General features: G+C 34.0%; 2 protein-coding genes across 5 annotated transcripts; one reads left to right on the top strand and one right to left on the bottom strand.

Annotated features, from left to right (window-relative positions):
- Positions 1-7671: 7671 nt before the first annotated feature.
- LOC113501226 (putative defense protein Hdd11) lies at positions 7672-16181 on the top strand. 4 transcript variants are annotated; one of them, XM_026882301.1, is made up of 5 exons: positions 7672-8143; positions 10055-10224; positions 11686-11853; positions 15254-15354; positions 15957-16181. In XM_026882301.1, exons 2-5 carry the CDS (start codon positions 10066-10068, stop codon positions 16027-16029), a joined length of 501 nt encoding a protein of 166 aa, XP_026738102.1. In that variant the 5' UTR covers positions 7672-8143; positions 10055-10065; the 3' UTR covers positions 16030-16181. The 4 variants fall into 4 exon arrangements, with proteins under 4 accessions (XP_026738102.1, XP_026738103.1, XP_026738101.1 ...); XM_026882302.1 differs by lacking the exon at positions 7672-8143 and adding an exon at positions 8887-8999; XM_026882300.1 differs by lacking the exon at positions 7672-8143 and adding an exon at positions 9007-9141.
- A 308-nt stretch (positions 16182-16489) lies between these two features.
- On the bottom strand, positions 16490-19795 carry LOC113501225 (MKRN2 opposite strand protein). Its single transcript, XM_026882298.1, has 4 exons — positions 19469-19795; positions 19308-19385; positions 18980-19187; positions 16490-18891 (listed from the first exon to the last, which is right to left on the bottom strand). The coding sequence occupies exons 1-4, from the start codon at positions 19591-19593 to the stop codon at positions 18658-18660; spliced, it is 645 nt and encodes a 214-aa protein (XP_026738099.1). The 5' UTR covers positions 19594-19795; the 3' UTR covers positions 16490-18657.
- Between the last annotated feature and the right edge of the window lie 9 nt (positions 19796-19804).

The raw sequence follows: 19804 nt of genomic DNA, 5'->3' as shown, positions 1-19804 counted from the left end.
GGTATTGTGTTGTGGTACGGAGGGAATAAACAAAAGAAGCCATGTCAATGAAGTTTCGTATATTAAGCATTAAGATTTTTTTCATACATTATCTAAATTGCAATTAAAAATATACAAAATTATGTTAGTTGTGCTAATACTAATACTATTTATATTCATTAATTTGAACAGCTTTTACGGCTAACGATGTCTTCGTTATTATTTTCAGTTTCCTTTTCTTTTTTTAAATAGGCCATGCTCCAAATTACAATTTAATCAAACTGGAACGCGATATGTGTGAACATTCAAGAAATTATCGATTGAAAACCAAAGCATAACCTGCCAAATATGTACGAGAGCTTGATTTCCTGTACATTTTTATTTTCTTTTATAAACCATTGTATGAATAATATCTCTTTAGAAAGTTAACTAATTGGCCCAAAAATTAATTATTTCATTTTAAAAACAGTTTAACAGAGTGGCAACACGAAGCTTGACGTCTACGTTACGTTTCACGAATTCACAATTATTTATTAAAATCTTCAGATATTGCTTTATTATGACTTTATATTACGTATTGTTGTATTACCTAGTCTTTGTTAGCCTCAGTTCATTCGGTTTAAACTTTTACTAGAAAAAAATATTAATGCACTGTGTAATTCCAGGTACTTATAAAATTTTACTTTTATAGGAGGGTCTTTTGAAAGATGGAGGAATATAAAGACCTGCATAAAAGTGTAACGAGTTTGTATATTGTGAAAAATTTTTGACTCGAAAATGGTAAAATAAATTTACCAAATAAAGAAATTAGAGAAGAGATTGACCTTTGATTTAAGGCGACTTTACATTGGTCGGCTTACGTGTGCCTGGCTAGACATCTTTCAATTTAGATTCTCAATTAAGCGACGTCCATGCGTGCGTTTCTATGTTAGCGTCTGTCCTTTCAGTCAGGTTTGATTTCGCGCAAATAACGTGCAAAAGTAAAGGTCACGTGACCCTGACCTGTCATCTGTATTCGTTGGAGCGTTTTTGGGGTTCCATACCCAAACGATAAACGGAACCCGGTTAAATTATGTATCGTTGTTATGAATTGAAGAAATGCCAATTGGCTATAGGTCCGAAGGGTGTATACGTTTGTTGAAGGCTTACACTAAACAAGATTAGTGTATAGGCGCTCCTAGGTACCTGAATACATAAAACAAAGTAAAGTTTATTCATACATTATCACTATTGTTTATAATCGAATGAAAAATACATTGTATTGTCTAATTTTTGATAGAATCTTTTTTTGTGGAATTGACAAACACTTTTGGTGAGAATGGGTTGTTGAGTGGGTACAAAAAGTTTTAAATCTAGCTGTAATAAAGGCATATATTTGTCACTAATTGGTACATAAGTGCCATCGGTTAGGACATCAAAGTAAACCAGAATAGACGAGCGAAGCAGTCAGGGTCTGCACCCAGGCGAACTGCTTAAGTCTGCAAAAAAGTAGGTAGTTTATTAATCAAGCGGGAGATGTGAATGGGTAATAAAATAATCCTTACTAATATTATAAAGGCGAAAGTAACTCTGTCTGTCTGTCTGTTACGCTTTCACGTCTAAACCATTGCACCGATTTTAATGAAATTTGGTACAGAGATAAAGTTGACCTTGAGAAAGAACGTAGGATAGTTTTTATCCCGGACTTTTGAAGAGTTCTCTTGGAAACGCGATATAACCGAACTCGACGCGGGCGAAGCCGCATCGAGGCATATGGACGTACATGATACACATCTACTGTTCTGTTCTGTTCTTACAACCCACTTCGAAAAGAAGACTTAATTTTGTTACCACAGATCTTCGTACTGGGTGTACCGATTTTGTTAATTCTTTTTTATTTAACGTGAAAAACCAGACATTTAGAGACATTAGTCCGATAGAATATCATCAAGTGTGGCTCAGAATCTTTTATTTGAAGTTCCATGTTTTTGTTCCTAAAAATATTGTGTAATTAAATTCGAACGACTACGATTTTATTACCATGAGATAATCGCAAGACAAGAAAGGCAATCGTTTAGCTACGCATATGGGCTGTCAATTAACAATAAAGATACCTTCTCATTACATCTACAAAAACATGTAATAGACTATTTCTTTAAGTTTTTGTAAGCTTACCTACGTACGTAGGTGGGAATAGCTAGTAAAGGAAAATCCCTGGTTTTTTAATATGATTTCGATTTTGATCAGTATTGCTGTTGTTGATGTTTGGAAAGTACCGAATCGTACAGCTATAGATAAGTGCTTTGTTTTATACTAGTCAATTGATTCGAGGAATTGAACACGTTCAAGATTTAAGGAATGGACTCTCAAAAAAATTCGTCCGCAATAAGGTTTTTGTGGCCATTACCGCCACTATCGAGTATGTGTAAACAGAAGCTGTTCTTATTTAATTACATGCTATGCCAGCGATATTATTATGTTTTCAACCAGCAAACCTTTTTGATTTATGAAGTATAAGTAGCAATAGTCAATGTAAGCCCTAAATAACAATAAAATAGGAGTATAATCGGAACAAGTTCTCAAGGCTAAATAATAATGATATTGTTAGCTTTTAAGGGTGGGTATGATGTTGATCTACAATGTGGGACGCACACAATATTATGATAGCCCTAAGACGAGAATGCGTATGATGGGAGTGGGTTTAAAATTAACTTGGTCAGTGACCACAGGTCGAGCTTTTAGATGTTAGCCTGAAAATTCCTTCTTGTTTTTGTTTTTAGTCCTTTAGAATTTTTTTTAAGGAAGCGTCTCGCGCTCTAAAAAATGTAATCCTTGTTTCGAGGGTTCCGCAAACATTCAAGTCACATGCACACGTTACTCAGACTCAGAACAAATATCTATGCGTAGATTACACAAATAGGAACTTTTTATTCGCGGGGATCGAACCCGCGACACGTTGCGTTGCCCAGACTGTAACTCAAGGCGTACAACTCGGTTATCCGTGCAGTTCATTATTTAAGTAACTTATTTTTTGCGTAATACCTTCAGAAACTTAGAAAATAGAGCCTAATAATTAAAAGGTACAATTGTAAAATCTAAAATCCACGTTTTGAAATGTCACTCCGTTAACTTTTTTTCAAATTCTGTCCAGCTGTTTTTATAGTTACATTGCAATAGAGTTTGAAGCTGCCCTGAAATTTTCAGCCTACTAGCTTATCGGGAAGTGCCTCCAAACTGATTTGCAAAAATCCAATCGGAACGACAAACAAAAAAGAAAAGTGCGTATATACCTAAAACATGGCAAAAATACATATATTTATTTTAAGCTAATAACGTGCCATTGCGTAGATAAAATTTTAAAAGTCGCAAGTCATTTGTCTTCTTTTTAAATTAAGACCATTATATGATGTGATGGACAGTGACTAGACAAATGTCATTGAAGCTATGAAATTTATAAGTTCAGATCTAAGGCAATTATTTTTCCTTTCCTGACCTGACACATCATGATTCAGCCTAAATAGGCCTACTCATGCATTACGTTGTACCTAACCCCAAGTATATTTCAATATATTTTCCTGAACACAAAGATTGCATTAAACTGCGAAAACAGGAAACTGTCTTACAAATGAATGGTCATGAGGAGTGCATTCATTTTAATTATTAGTCTCAGGTCTTAAGGAAAATCCATTGTGGACAATGATGTAAATCTAACAAAGGGCTGGAAAATATTAAGCAGTACTTTTAGCCTATAATGAATGAATCAAGCTATTGTAGGTAGATTTATATAAATACTTATTATTTTACATTATATTCATTCACTAAATGTAAAGTATTTCTTAGTCGTAAAAAGTCGACTTACTTATACACCGTGACTTTTTAGTCGTCTTACAAAAGCAGCCCAGTTCATGAATCCAATGACTAGAACACGTTCATGATAAAAAAATAGGTATTTATGAGATTTGAATAAATTTAAAATGCAATTTTTATTCAATATCATGATGCAATTCGTAGCTTTTTAGAAACACAGCTATGTTGCGAGCGCGGTCCGAGCCTTGTAACAATGGTAAGGGGCGCAGGCGGCGGCGTTTTGATCATTTTTAAGAGTATTTTCAGATTTCTCTTGTTTAATTTTTCTTCATACTTATTATCTTAGTCGATGATAAAAAAATAATAGTCGCGCCTAGGGGTACTTATTTTACGTCGGATACATGAACTATGCTCCTTTTGTAAGACGACTAAAAATCACCGTGTATAAGTATATTTCCCTGTAATTATTTTTTCCTGTTCTGCCACGGGAGCGCCGGTAATCCCCGCGTCAGGTAAATGTATGAAACCCATAGCCATAATATTAAAGACACAATTGTGACTCAATACAGGGCCCCAATTCTGCTATTTGCATGGCCGATGAATGGATGAAAATTGGCTTAAAATGATGTTTTTTTTGTATATTTTCTTGCAAAATAATTGGAAATTCAAGTTCCAATTATTGTATTGGCAAAATGCTTTAGAGAATAATAATAATTTCAAATTTAATCCTATTGCCATATTTGCCATTCATTCATCGGCCATTGTAAAATAGCAGAATGGGGGCCCAGGATCGTACCACCGCACATTCTTATCATAGCATTCTGGAGAAAATACACCACTCTATGCTATAAATATGGAGCAGCAAATCGCATCCACAACTGAAAGTCGTACTAATACCTTTATCATAATAATAATAATTTTATTTATCAGGAAATATAGCATACTTTACTGTGAATCCTGTGCTTCCGTGGAGTGAAGAAAGAATATTCTTTTCAATTCTAGTCTCTACATAAAAATTATACAAGAGCTCTTATTTGTTGAATAACAACTTAATATCTTTGTAATCAAATTTCCTTGCACTTCGTGTTTGTGTGTTCGGTCAGGATTAAACGAGAACCACACCTTGCGGCCTTTAATTTATCATTCAGGACATCAAGTGGGGATGCGCACCCCGAACGTGCTGATATTGACCTTCCTTCGCAACTCTAGTAGCTGAACTCTTTAAAGAGGTTGTAGACTCCTTGGTTGCAGTAAAATGAAGGCGTGAATAGTTCTGCGACCAAATGCAAATATCTTATTGTAAAGAATTTTCTTAATATAGATAGAACATCAACAACCTTCCTTATATCGTCCTAATAAATAATTATCGGTAACTAAATGCGTAAAACAGAATAGATAGAAATACAAAAAGGCATAACGACATTCTTCTAAGTCATGTTATAAATACTCTAGTTTGTGCTTAGTTCTGTCACAAGATTTGTCTGTACGTTTGTGTGCTATGAACTCAGCAACGGCTTATCCGATTCAAAGCAGCTTTACTTTTTATCCGATTCTAATACCGTGGTCTAAGGTTCACTTAACATTTTGTGCTTGTTTCATATCAATCGGATCATAAAAAAAAACAATTTAGAGAATCACGTAGAGCAGGGTAGGCGAACCTTTATGCATCAATCAAAAAAAAGTTTAATGGGGTCATTCGCGTGCCATCAAATAATTTTGACTTTCTGTTTTTTTGGAAAATAATAATTATAAATACTATCAAATTGATCGTCTTAAAATACCTAATTCTGCGACGTGCCCAAAATATTATTTCGCGTGCCATCACATTGGTTCGCCTACCCTGACGTAGACAGACAATTTTTTTTAAAGTTAGAAGTTTCCAATAAATACTGAACAAAATCGATGTCATAAATAAAAATGACTGAGCAGAGAGCTGATCCGATTTGATTATAAGGTTGTATACGCTGTAACATTTCCACAACTGCAGCTGTCTATCATTCAGAAGTTAGAAAACAAAACGGAAATTAAAAAAGTGATTAAATTCACATCCCTAAATTATGAGAAAATTCAATTTGCCCAGACAAAAAGTCACCAATATCTTACATGTAAAATTACCGTAGGACAAAGCTATGCCTAGGTAATAAAATATTCCAGGCATAAAGGACTATGGTATGCACAAATCTAAACTAAGAAAATAAATCTGCTCGCTTAAGGGATGACTCTCATCGCTACGATTGAGTGACCATTATAACACAACAAGGCGAAGAAATTCAGATAAGACTAGCGATAACTCTACTCTTTGTTACAACTGACTTTACTTTGTTTTTTTTAAGAGTACAGGCCCTATAAATAAATCTCTTGTTATAACTACAATAAATATTTGTATACAAGACATAATATAAATACAAGATATATTTTTTTATATAATTTTTGTTTATCAATACAACCTTTGCTTAATTTGTTGTTTGGATGGCGTTGTGTGAAAGTTGTGGGGCGTAATTATTTATTTAACAAAAAAAACATAATTATATATGCACTTATTATATATGCGCTTACTCTACTCTATCTTTTATGCCAATAATACCGCTTTTTAGTCTCCACTGTATCGTCAAGCAAACATCCAACATTTCTCTATTTTTCAGGATGAGCAACGCAACGAAAAAACATCCTGAAAAAAAACACAGACACGGCCAAACTAACGCAACAGTAATTTCTAATAATTAAGGTAAATACTCAAGTTAGTCATGGATAACTTAACGAGTTACCTCATGAGTATGTTCAAGTAACAAGGACATTAAATTCTGTCACATCATGCTGAAAGACATAGCTGGATCCAACCCGTAGAAGATGACTAATTCGCAACAATATACGTATATAATGACAAAGTACCAGACAAGTTAATATGGGGTCTACCGGTCTAATAATTACTTTTCATATGGTTCAATACTAAAACATTGGCCAATACACTTATGGAAAGTTCTGTCCCATTATGTAAGATTTAGTTTTTTGTTATCCTCGTTTTTCAGCCAGTATGCCCAAGCGAAATATAGCCGACTCTGGTTGAGTCCGAAACTAGTCAGACCATCCCGATAAACCGTTGAATTTTTTTTTTGTTAACTATAGGTAATTTAGATTTTGTCAAGGTACAAACCTATTAACGATTTTCAGAATATAATTAACGACATAATATGTAAGATGACCGTGAGTTTTGACGGTGCAGTTATGATGTATATAGTAACGCTGATAACTCTTTATATAACTTACATCGATGACAATTTAGTATCAATCTTTAGGATTATCGATACGTAGGTAAATTCCTCACTTCCTCACAGCAATATGAGAATTGAAGAGAAGCAGAACTGATGGGAAAACAAACGTACAAACAATATTTACAAAAGGAATAAGGTAAAAAAAAATATCGATTCAAAACTTTATTACAATAGTAATAAGAGAATTACAGATGATGGGGAAAACGCAAGTCCAAACAATACAATTTACATAAAGAATGCGTCCAAAAAAATATTTACTTGCAGTGTAGGATCACGTACATATGTAAACAGGAATCTTATGCGGGTTTTATCTTAGAGCATAAATTGTATAATATGCGTATTAAATTTAAGGAAAATGTTGAGGATACTTCAAGTTTCACGACATTTTTTTAGTGCCATATCAGCTTTTTCTTCGCATCTTTAAGCAACGAGTTTAAATTACTTACGCAAGTTTCTTTTAAAAAAATAATTTTTTTTAAACAAATAAATAAAAGAGATAGGATACGCCTACAATGCAGGGCTTGCCTCTATAATCTTAGTTGAATGCTATCCTACCAAAGAATAATAAAAATGCAGAATAGGTTTTAAAGTGAAAATTAAGCGTTACTGGCTGCCTACATTAACACTCTCCTAAAAAACTAGAGATACCGTACAGCCATTAAAATACGAGAAAAAACCAAATACAGGTTACATTAATCTACGTATTTGAATAAGTTGATAAAATAAGTTAATCAGTAGGTAGACAACTACGTGGTCTTTGTTTTACGTTAAAATGTTTAAAAACAGAACTATTTCCTATCTATATTTAGTAGCGCTTTAGAGCCTGCCTTTACCTAGTGCTTTAGTGCTTAAATAATATTAGAACGTGTGCTAAAACTACACAAAATTACTAAATAATATTGGTCGTTGATTTCTGTGAGGCACGTTAACTTTGAAAGGTAGACCCGCCGTTTATGCATAAATAGAGTTCTGCGGTTTAATCTTTGGCCTTCTGCCCTTCCAAGTCGATCGTGGTTGCGTTACCTATATAACTTGCAAGTAACAAACTTTGCAGTTTGTAACCGTTCACACATTAGCCGCGCCGCGCGCTCGTTTGAACTAAATCAAAGGTAAATACACAACAAATATTTATTAACCTTAACAAATCTTCATGTATTCATTAATCAAATAATATTCAAATAATACATTTTTACTTTCATGGAAATTTTAATTGTAAACATTTCAACATTATTTGTTTAAATTACAAGGTAAAAAAAGACGTAGGCATATAATTTAAATTCATAATTATAAATTAAAATTATTCTAGAATAATGTTATGAAATTAAATTATAAATGTTGGTCATTTGCATACTAATTGTTATTTAATGTAAAATGAAGCTGAAGTTTCAAGATTAAAATAGAAATAGTAAATTCAACGATTAAACGGAAGATTTGATTCATGCAATTTTTTTAACTAACAATCAAACGGTTATTATTTTGTCAGCTTACTTATTTCTAATGAGCCCTTAATTGTTTTCAATGATTGTAATTAGTATGTAAAAACCTACGTCTGTTAAAAACTAGCTTTTAATTTAATTTCTTTGTTTGGTAAAGCATGTGTTCATATCGTGTAATATCTATTATTTCTGTGTTCTGTGGAATTACATGCTATTGTCCTTTCTATGACATTATTTAATCTAAGCCTTCTTGTTCAATGCTAGCTCAGGTCAAGACTAATTGGATAATGTTATATTCTAACTAAAGGTTAACTGTCACCGCTAATACTATATCATCTATAAAGTAGCTAGATATAAGTAATTATGTGGCTACATAATACTCATATTAACATTAAATTCAATATAAGTAAGTTTCATAAATATTGCGAGAGTATTCTTCTTTGTGTTTAATAATCTGTGTTTTGACGGTAGTTAGGAAATAGTTTTCGAAATACAAAAGTGGTTCCTTGCATTCGACAATGTCAACATGGTGATTATTTTGATGTTTAATTTGATTTTAATTTATTTAAGTAGTAGATACGCTGCACAAAATTGCAATCATACCGATTCGTATTAATTCTCGAGTGTCTAACTTGGTTTGCAACAGTTGGAAGCTAAATCCGATTAATTAGGTAACTTTTGTTTACCTTGGGTTATCATTAATGTCCAGTCACATAGATTGCAAGTCATTCACACTAAACATGTCCAGGGCGTCAATTGAATTACTGAACAAGTTCAAATATTAGACGAGTTATCGGTATTTATTACAAATGGTGACAAAGTGTGAAGTAACGGTACCTGTTGTTTTGGTTTTATTTACACGTTTCGTGTGTCGGAACCATGATGTTACGTCACTACGTGGAGAACCAGTCCTCGAGACCCGTAGCTTTGCAAGAGCTTGAGTTCTGAAGAACAGAAAGGACCCTGACCCGCTTTCGTTTACTTTGCATTTATTTCGACTTAGCCGCGGATGATATTCATCATTTGTCTAATATAGCATCAATCAAACTTAATCATCGGATGTTTTTATTTTTATAGCTTATAGCTTTGTTAAGGTTAAGGTCACAGTATGTTTTTAAAACGTTAAGCGTAGAAAATTTGAATATCAAGCGTGTTTTACGCTGATTGTTGATTACACACTAAATTCTAAGATTATATATTTTTATAAAGATGCATGAAATTAAAGTTGATTTATTTACGGGTCTAAAATAGGATAGTAAATTGGAACCACCTTTTAATATTAGAAATTTAAATTCTTTACCACATTTATTCACCCTCTTTATGGATCGTTTTTGAAAACATAATAACTTCAATCCCCGTCGCAGACACAACGTCGCTATAGGTCTGCATTCCACCAACAAAAAACAACCCGACAACCCTCTTCTACCGCCTAAGACAGGAGATCGCTCGCGCATCCTCTGGCTAATAATCGTAGGTACGTCCTGCCTTCCGTCTAATTCTATCCATAAGATGACGCACAGACTAAGATCATACCTAAACTATAAATTAAAAGCCAGCAAAAGCTAATCCAACCTTCTTTTACAGCACCAATCATCATGTTCGCATCAGTCGTGATCCTGGCGGTGGCCCTGGTGGGGGGCTCGCACGGCTACTCCTCCGGCGCCCCCACGAGCGTCTGCGGCGACATGGTACCGAAGCACCCCGTGCCCGCCCAGTCCAGCCCGCCGCCCTACACCATCACCACCAGCACAAAGGTACTGTGGGACTTAGAATTACTTAGAAACTAGTGATAGTTATCCGACTGACTAAGATGGGAGGTAGTGTCCGTCCATGTCTACGGCGTGATATTATTGTTTTAAAAAGTATTTAAAACCTCAATTAGTTTATTTAACTTCCGAAAATGGGAATAAAGTTTCTGTGATGAGACGGCCTGATTTAGATTAAAAATGTATAATTATATACCGGTTTTATTCTAATGTTCAGCAAATTATTAAGTTATTAGCAGTTAGTTTATATCTAGGACTTTGCTCAACCGTTTTTGATTAAAACTAAAAAGTTGACAAATTAAGGCAGCAAATGAGACATGAATTTGAATACACGATACGGTTATTAGTTTCAGAGTTCGACGGGGAATCCCAAAATAACATAATTTGCGTGATTATAATAATATGTGAACATTTTGTAGTTCCAATTATATAACATTCACGGCATACACGAGTATCGAATTGATAACCTCCATTTTTGAAGTCGGCTAAAACTTATCAATGAAGTTTAGCCTTAGTCTTACATAACAAGGTTAATATAACCACAAGCTTATGAATGTAATAATTATGTGTCAGATGAAAAGCTAATATTTATTTAATTTGTTCTTCGTTTAATGCGTTTGCATACGACAGACCCCGATCATGTTTCAAATAAATATCTAACTAATATGTGTGTGCATTAAACGGCAAACTGTAAACAGACTTCCCAATATTTAGAAGAGCCTGTCTTCCGAGCTTGGAAATGATCATTTATTATAATGGGTTAATTCTCGCAAAAAGTATTCGGGATTCGCTTACAAAATTGACATCTACTCAAGTACTCATCCAAGGCTGTGTAATAGTTCCAACTTTTTTTTAAAGGAAATCTTTACCATTCCATTTTTGAAACAGAAATCTTCATTTCTTTTTCGTTTAGTTATGTAATGCTCAGAAGCGATATTTGATATGGCCAGGGTCTTTATAAACATGTTGTATACACAGAGGTGAGTCTGACGTACCGACCGACCCCTGAACAGCATTATTGATTTTCGACCCCCGCACAGCTGACACGGGCTGCCCTAGTCTGCAGCTGCGTAATTTCATCTCATTGTTCATTCAATCTGAATGAAATTCATGTTTTGCGGTAAAATGAAATATAAAATATAGACCACCAAATAAAATGTGTAGGTAATAAATACATAGGTACATTAATGTGTTATAAAAATAAGATATATAAGTATCAGCAGAAACTGTAAAATAAGGCAGTTGAATTATGAAAAGATTACCTTAAAATAGAATCATTCCCTAGTCCCGCAATGTTCAATGCACGACAATCAACAGGTTAGAAGACAGAAACTCCTCTGTCGAACGGAATCGTCAGAACTTTACCCGCAAAAGTAACATAACGAACAGACATACTTTTCCTTTAAAATTCCTATATAACATATTTAACATGATTATCTTGGTATATAGGTGGTGAAAGCCGGTACTCCCATGGAGGTTGTGATCAGTGGCAAGACCCCTAAGGACACCATCCGTGGTCTGCTCCTCCAAGCCCGCCAGGGAGACAAGCCCGTGGGTACCTTCACAGTGGCGCCCAACGACCCCTTCGCACAGCTCCTCAACTGCGGACAACCTGGCGTGAGTATACTATTTGATTCTACGCTACTTTAAGATTTAATAGATATTGTGATTTATAATGATTGTGCAACCTCCCGCGACATGAAAAAGCTCAATCTTTCAGATAGCCAAATGTTCATCGCGTCAACACTGTTTGCAACGTGTTACGGATTCGATTAAGCATTTGTGTGATCTACGAAAGCTAGTCCTGAATCTGGGTGTCTTTGTGCATATAATTTGAATGTTTGAGAAACTTTAAGCAACACCAGGATTGAGTTCCTTGGTGATGCAGTCGTTTCAAAAAGTAATCTTTGAAAACTAAGATTGACAGTTTCTGTAAGTAATTTAAGTATTCAAAGCCTGCGTATACGTGGCAGTAAATTGGCTGTGATTTAGGGATAATTCGCAATCACGGTGTTAGTGAAAATACTTTTTTTATTTAAATTTGAAATTTACCGGGTAACCCTAGTAATTGGCTGTTGAAATTATATCCAAAAATCGTTTTCAAAGCACAAATAAGCGATCTAAATGTCCCAGGTAGCCCAAATCTGCCTTAATTTTGTTTACATAAAAAAAGACTTTTCTGACATCCTATCCTTTACCTTAATTAATAATTATAATAAATACTTTAAATACAGGCATTTCGTCATAAGTACATGGTGAACATAATGTGATTACTTAATCACATTATATTCTTTATTATATAAAAATGTGATTCTTTGTGTTGCGTTCTTAAGGTCTTATTTACATAATTTACATAATCGCGTCCTTGATCGTGTAACCTCAGAGTAACGTTAACATTTTGTTAACAATACGTGTACCTACACAAACTTATGTTGTCCACTTATTTTGAGGGGAACTGACAAGACCAAGTTTTTTCGGCATACAAAACTTTTACTTGTGAGTAACGTAAAATATTACTTAAGTCAATATATTTATGGGTGATTTTAATTAATTCTTAAAGAAAAAGCAAGCTCTTTTTGCTCCCTTTTGGGTCTCTTTTTTAGAAAAAATATGTCTCGGTAATTTTGAAAGAAATAACTTTTAAGTAATTCAGGAACTTACAGTAATAATATAAGAAAAATGAATGAGAAAAAAAAATGATCTGATATAATTATACCAAATAAGTCTGTAAACCAGGAAACAAAAAGTTAAATAACATTGTATTACGTATCAATTTAATTGCCCCTTTCTATATTGTCACGGCTTCAACAAAAACTTAATCAATAACGTGTTCTGTGACAATAACCACGTAGATTTGGTTCGAACAATTTTATCAAGGCGAAAAAACTATGAATGCTCATGAAAAACTTAGTATAAAAACAAACGAAGGATTCAAACAATTGTGATACACTTCCGTAGGTAATTAAAAAGGTAATAGTTATAGGTTCTGCCTTGATTATAAAAGAATCGCATCTACAGTGTTATTTTAATTAGCTACTTAGTAACCTGTGACTGGTTCTGACCGTGACCCAAATTGGCCCTAGATCCTATGTCAAAATGTAGCAAATACGGGTCACGGAATATTGAAAAATCCTTAGATAATAATATATAATTTGACTCGGAGAAAATATCTTCCTTTGCATGCCAATTAACATGGTTGGTTATTGTTAATTCTATCTGGTTGTAGATTGAATATTTGGGCATTCCCTTAGTATTGTCTAGTGCTACGTAGAGACTCTTCTTTTTTAGATAAAAAAAGTTGCAGTCCTACTTTTCACTAACCCAATCTCGGTAAAACTTCTATGAAATTGTATTGATTAAAAGCTTAATCAAACTTTGAAAAACAACTTACTCGGGCACGAGTAACCTCTACTATAGAATCTGGGTCGCAGGCGAGTGGAGAGTCGATCGGAAAGGAATTCATCGGAGTTTAAGGCTCATCTCCTTTTTCATAAATTATCTATCTAAAATAAAATTCCCGTGTCACGATTTTAGTTACCGTACTCCTCCGAAACGGTTCGACCGATTTTTATGAAATTTTGTATACATATTGGGTAGGTCTGAGAATAAGGCAACATCTATTTTTCATACCCCTAAGTGACAAGGGTTTCCCACACTAAAATTTATTTTTCGTACGAAATTTTTTGTTTTTATTTTTTTTATAATGTGGCACTAAAATACATACAACTAGAAAAAAAAAATATTCGGCAAAACAACGTTTGCTGGGTCAGCTAGTAGGTGTTTAAAAATGTCGCTGTCGAACTGTCATTTGCTTAATTTAAATTTCATAGTCCAAATTACATGACATTTGGTGTGTCTTGTAGGTACTACTTAGTAGATATTTGTTAGCTATTTATTTATGAAATCTAACGTTTATTGCATTATACCGAATGGTTCACAAGCCAAGATATTTGTTTGAACTACACAAATATAAACAGACATGCTTAATATATGATAGGTTACTCAAAGCTAAGTTGCATCATCCAAGGCTGGTGGACGGTGCAAGAGGTCGCATAGATTTGGTAGTCAGTAGATGTCGAAGTATCATATTATCGCCACTTTGGCGCTATAATTTTCTGTTGTAACTCGCAAATAATGATTTTCATAAATAATAATACAGCGAATGACGTCAGTAGGTACTTTAGATATTCAAAATAGGAACAAATTGAGCTGTCATTTTTTTTGGCGACGATTTTCGTTGAATCTAACAAATTGTTTACATCCGAGGACATGGAACCCTTCACTCGAGTTTAAATATAATTATAGTCATTGCCAAACAACCGTCCCGTGGTTAGCAACTATGTTCTTTGTGCGTTGTCGTCAATCCAACGGCAAAAAGGCTCCTTATATCAATGAGGCAAAGGTGACTAAATAGGAGGCAAGTACGTTGTCTTTACGTTAATTACGTGTTGATTGTGTTAGGCCCATAAGTGGCATTAACACAAGAATAGGTATAATTTAAGATAGTGTCGGCAAGATACAATAAACGTTCGTAATTTTGTGAACAGAACTGTTGCCGTGACTTGCATAGATCGATTAGACCTTGACCGGTTAGGGTGCTCAGCCTTTATAAGTAAAGCTACCGCACCAGTTCATATGTTCCTAATAGAGCATTACGTTAATCTGTGATGTTTTTATATCGTTAAATGCTTTCTACCCAAAAAGAAACACTCTTCTTACAGCAATTCTCGTTCGTTGGCATTTGTCTAGTGAATAATGGGCATAATGGCATTATAGAATATTGTCCCAGATTGCCGTAATTACGCGTGTGTTACTAGTTATTACCATAGCCAGCGTGGTACCTAGTAATTATTTTATCCAATAACAGTAATCAATACAAAGTATCTAGTTGCCATGGAATGCTTCAATCATTCTGTTTTGCTCCATCACGCCTTCAGAGCTTTAAAATATAGGTATTAGGTTTAAATGGCATCCTTTTATTATAGAAAACATTACTAATTAATATTTTTTATTCCAGAACGCTGTGACCCACAAGAAACACGATGAGAAGTTCGACAAGCAAACGGTTGCCTTCACATGGACTCCCCCTGCTGGATTCAACGACGAAATCAAATTCAGGTTGGTACCGTACCTTCTAAAAAACTTTATGAACTAGCAAGAAGAGATCAAGCTAATAAACCTCTTTAAATGTCGAAATGGAAAAAGGATACCCATTATTAAACAATGGGAAAACTTTAACAATTGAACACGTCTCTACTTTTTCTCGACATTTTTTGCAATCTTTCATGGATTAAAGTGTAGCAATAGGTACCTACATAACTCTCCCTAATTTTAGACATAGGTACCTAATCATAGTGAACGTTGATACAAGGGCAATGCAGGGGACAGTCGGGCGCTAAATGGAAAGGGCATAAGGTACAAGAGGTCAAGAGTTCATGTACCTTAAATGTCATTCCAGTCATTGGGTAAACATTCATCCAGACAACAAAAGTACGCGTAATGCCAATTTGCAGAATTAACTCAAAAATAACGAGCGTAGGTGTTTCTAGTAAACGTTTATTGGATGTCTCATTTCTTTGTTTGATAATGATCGATTCGTGAGTAATATTAGGAGTCATGATTAATAAGTGTAAATTATTATTAGTAATTTTATACTAGAAAATGACTTTTTAAAACGTGCGTTTAATATCTATTATTTATTTGTATTTCTATCTTTTCAGAGCAACCATTGCCCTGAACGGAGCCGTATTCTGGGTCGGTGTCGAATCAGGCCCCGTCAAAGTGACCAACTAAATTATTTTATAAGAACCAAAAGTATTATTAATCCTAACCTTAAATAATTATTATTACAATTAATAATTTATGACCCCACAACCCGCTATGTATTTTTCTTGTCTGTGAAAGTATTAGTAATTTTACAACAAAATAAATAATAGAATTTTAAATACGTTTCTTATTTACCTGCACACTATCTCTGAAGGGTTATTATTTTTCTACCCCCAAGTAGTAAGGTCCAGATCGAGATTTGTCATATGTATCTCCAATTCGACTTCGGTGGTGGAATCCTATTTCCTACTAATTATAAACATGGATGTTTGTTCCTCTTTAACGTAAAAACCACTGAACGGATTTAGAAGAAACTTGGTACACAGATAATTTACAACCAGGATATTATTATTATGTTCCCGTGGGATCATTTTCGATTTATAGCGGGCGTGCCCGCGGCCGAAATCTAGTAATAGAAACACAGTAATAGATTTAACAAATACTTTATTTCAAACATAGCACCTAGAATTTTTGTCTTCGAGATCCTTTACAAAATTCAAGTCTCAATACATACAAATAGGTTAGGGTAGGAACTAATAGCTTGTATCTACAGTACTGTACTAATTTCATTTAAAAGTACTATCACTGGCACTTCTCATACCACATTCCATTTTTAATGAAAGTATAAAAGGGTTTTTATTCCCTTTAAAGCAATTTACACATTTGGTCCAGACCATGTCTTAATGTTTCATGTGTCAAGTTAACACTAAATAATATACTATGGGAAGACTTGCTAGTTGTCTAGATGGCAACTAACAACTACGATTCTTTTGTCAAAAGAGGTTATTCTCTTTGACCAAGTCTTAGGCCGATTGCATGAATGGCAAGATTTGACGATATAACTAAATAATTTATATAAATACTCATATAAATAGACTTCTAACACAACAATTTCTCTTAAATTAAGTTAAATTTTTGTACCGCACTGTAGATACATGCATGAAGCTTTCAAAGACTTATAAATACAATCCACAGTTTTAGTTGACAAATGCTCAAAGTACAAGACAGTATGAGATATGCACAGATATTCGAGTATCAATTAGGCCTTTCGAACACGAGGCAATACAAGACTCCGATATTCTACGATTTTCGTTACAAAGCGACTATTGCTTTAAAAACTCAAAGAGATTCGTATTTAGGTAGTCACAAGTCACAAAATGGGAAAACAAAAGATTCATTAGCTCATGTACGGTGGAGTTTTATTTCATTGGAGTGGAAGGAGATGACTTTTCGAATACAATAAATTATAACGAACCTGTATAATTTCAAATTATGAAAAATACATAATATTTAATACATCACAGGTGTCAATATCCCCTTCGACTGTAGATACTAATTTCAGTTTACGCCACAACCTAGAACGTTAATTGTAAGTCTTTGACCAAGCTTATGTTAGGAGTAAAGCTCAAATCCTATTCACATTGAAGCAATTCCAATACAGACCACTACACACTTCGATAAACATCTATTGTTAAATTCACTTCCACAACATCCTTAAGTCTCAGTTACACAAATATTTGCAGTTTAAGAAAGAAGAATTATAAAACAAATACTGATGCAATAAAAATGTACGTCACAAAAGAAATATGAGTATAAAAATCTCATTGTTTCATAAATTCGTAAAAAGTACATAAGCGCAATTAGTATTCATCTGCAGTAACACAAAATGAGATCGAACTGCAAGTAAATTATAAGTAGATTCGTGACACGGTCGCGAAGGTACACAGTTTAGTTTCTTTGCTAACAATAATAATTGTGCAAGGTACTGAGACTCTCAAGTACATTTATTCTACAACATTGGCATATTACATTCTAGCAACTATGGAAGATGATATCTGATGGAGTACCTATTAATATTGAATTAGTGTTATGTAAATGTATAGAAAACAGTAATTGACAGCTATGTTACATGTAATTCCATTATTACAGCCACCAAATTAAGTCATTACAGTAAGTTTGCAAGTAAGTAAACTATATGTTGGAAGATATAAATTGTTGATAAATAATGTATTAAAATGGATATGTGACATCTCATTACTCTACAGAGATAGGCAATGCCACTGGTCATTATATTAATACCTATGTTGCATATCCTGTCATGATATACACTAACAGTTACAAATTGGCAAGACAAGGTCATAGAAAATTTGTGTGTGTTATGTGTAAAAGGCAATATTGGTGAGTTGTTACATCGTAATAGACACTTATACAAACATATTTACACACACAGCCACACTGACTCGTTTCTTTCCTGTTGTGATGTAAATATTATTACAATAGTTCCCCTTAATATTTATTATCAATAAAGCCTGTCTGTTTAATACTGTGTGCAGACAGACTTTTAAATACAGATACATATTTATATAAGAGAAAATCCCTCCAAAACCCCTCAAAACAATATTAAATACAGAAATAAATATGTCTACCTCAAAGATAACATATAAAAAGTAATCAGAAATTAAATCCTCATTTGGTCTAAATTAAATGCACTTCAATTTAAAAGTCTTATACCTAAATATAAAACATCACAGTTAATACTGAATAATTAGTAAATAAATATATAGAAACAAATAAATTATTAATTTACATAGGCTATCATTGGTTTTGTATGAAATAGTTTTGCCTTTTAAGTTGCCTGTAGAGTGAAATGTACTTCCCGGCTGCTGATGTTCTTGGAACAACATATTGTTTGCAGAAAAGCTTGGGGTCTCGAGCCTTCTCAGAGAGTTCCCCACAGTCAAGAGCTCGCAGGAATGCAAGTACAAAAGTGAAGCAATTGTGTCTCTCTTCGTTGTATCTATGAGCCTCCCACAGAGGGCTCAGACTAATCTGTAAGAATTTACATGAAAATAAGTAAAAAGTTTAATAATCATACAAATGAGTAATTTGCCCATTTAAACAATGAAAGCCACCTTACCTTGAGCAGAACACTATCCCATATCTCATTCCATAGCTCATCAAACTGCTCTAAGAGCAGACACTGGTCCCAGTCAGCACTGGTCTCACAGTTGCTCCATTTCTTCGTAATTGGGTCCAAACCTTGTATCCCTTCTTCACTAAACTCCACAACAGAGCCTTGAGAGTTAGTCACACCTATGTGTAAATCTTTGGAATTATAGTAGTCGCTGGAAGAAACAAATAATCACGTAAGCATTGACGGTGTGATAAGGTTCATGATTCATTTTACGGCAATAATTTCAAATTGCATGCAGTACGACACGTATAACAATTTCTACGTAACTTACTTGAGAAAATCTCCATGGGTAGGCTTCATTACTATTGCACGGGGATGTTGCGAGGCTTTAACGAAGGGGTAAGGTACCCTAAAACAAAAATAGGGCACTTAGCAACAACCTTCACTTATCAAGCACTTTAAAAAGTCCGTTACGTAAAAGGATATCGTTACCTGAAAGGCAGCAGGTTATAGTCATATCTATCCAGTTTTTGTTGACATACCGGACAGTTTTCAGGTATTATTGTGCAAAATACTTTGTTATCACAATGGTGGAAACAAAGAATTCCCGGATCCATTTTCACACAAAGAATACAGCTGAATTTTCAATTAAACGTTCACTTTTTATTATATGAACACAATCTTTGACTATCCTAGGTTTATTGAGCAAACTAATACATTAAATGAGATAAGAACTGAACAACTTATCGACCTAGCAAAGCCTAATAAGAACCTCGTAAGGACTCCTCCATTGTCCACCTTTCACAACTTGACTCTCGCCCGCTTGAA

The sequence above is a fragment of the Trichoplusia ni genome, chromosome 15, assembly GCF_003590095.1.
Source record: "Trichoplusia ni isolate ovarian cell line Hi5 chromosome 15, tn1, whole genome shotgun sequence".
NCBI lineage: Eukaryota > Metazoa > Arthropoda > Insecta > Lepidoptera > Noctuidae > Trichoplusia > Trichoplusia ni.
The sequence above is the reverse complement of the archived record's forward strand: the minus strand, read 5'-3'. Positions and strand labels throughout refer to the sequence as shown.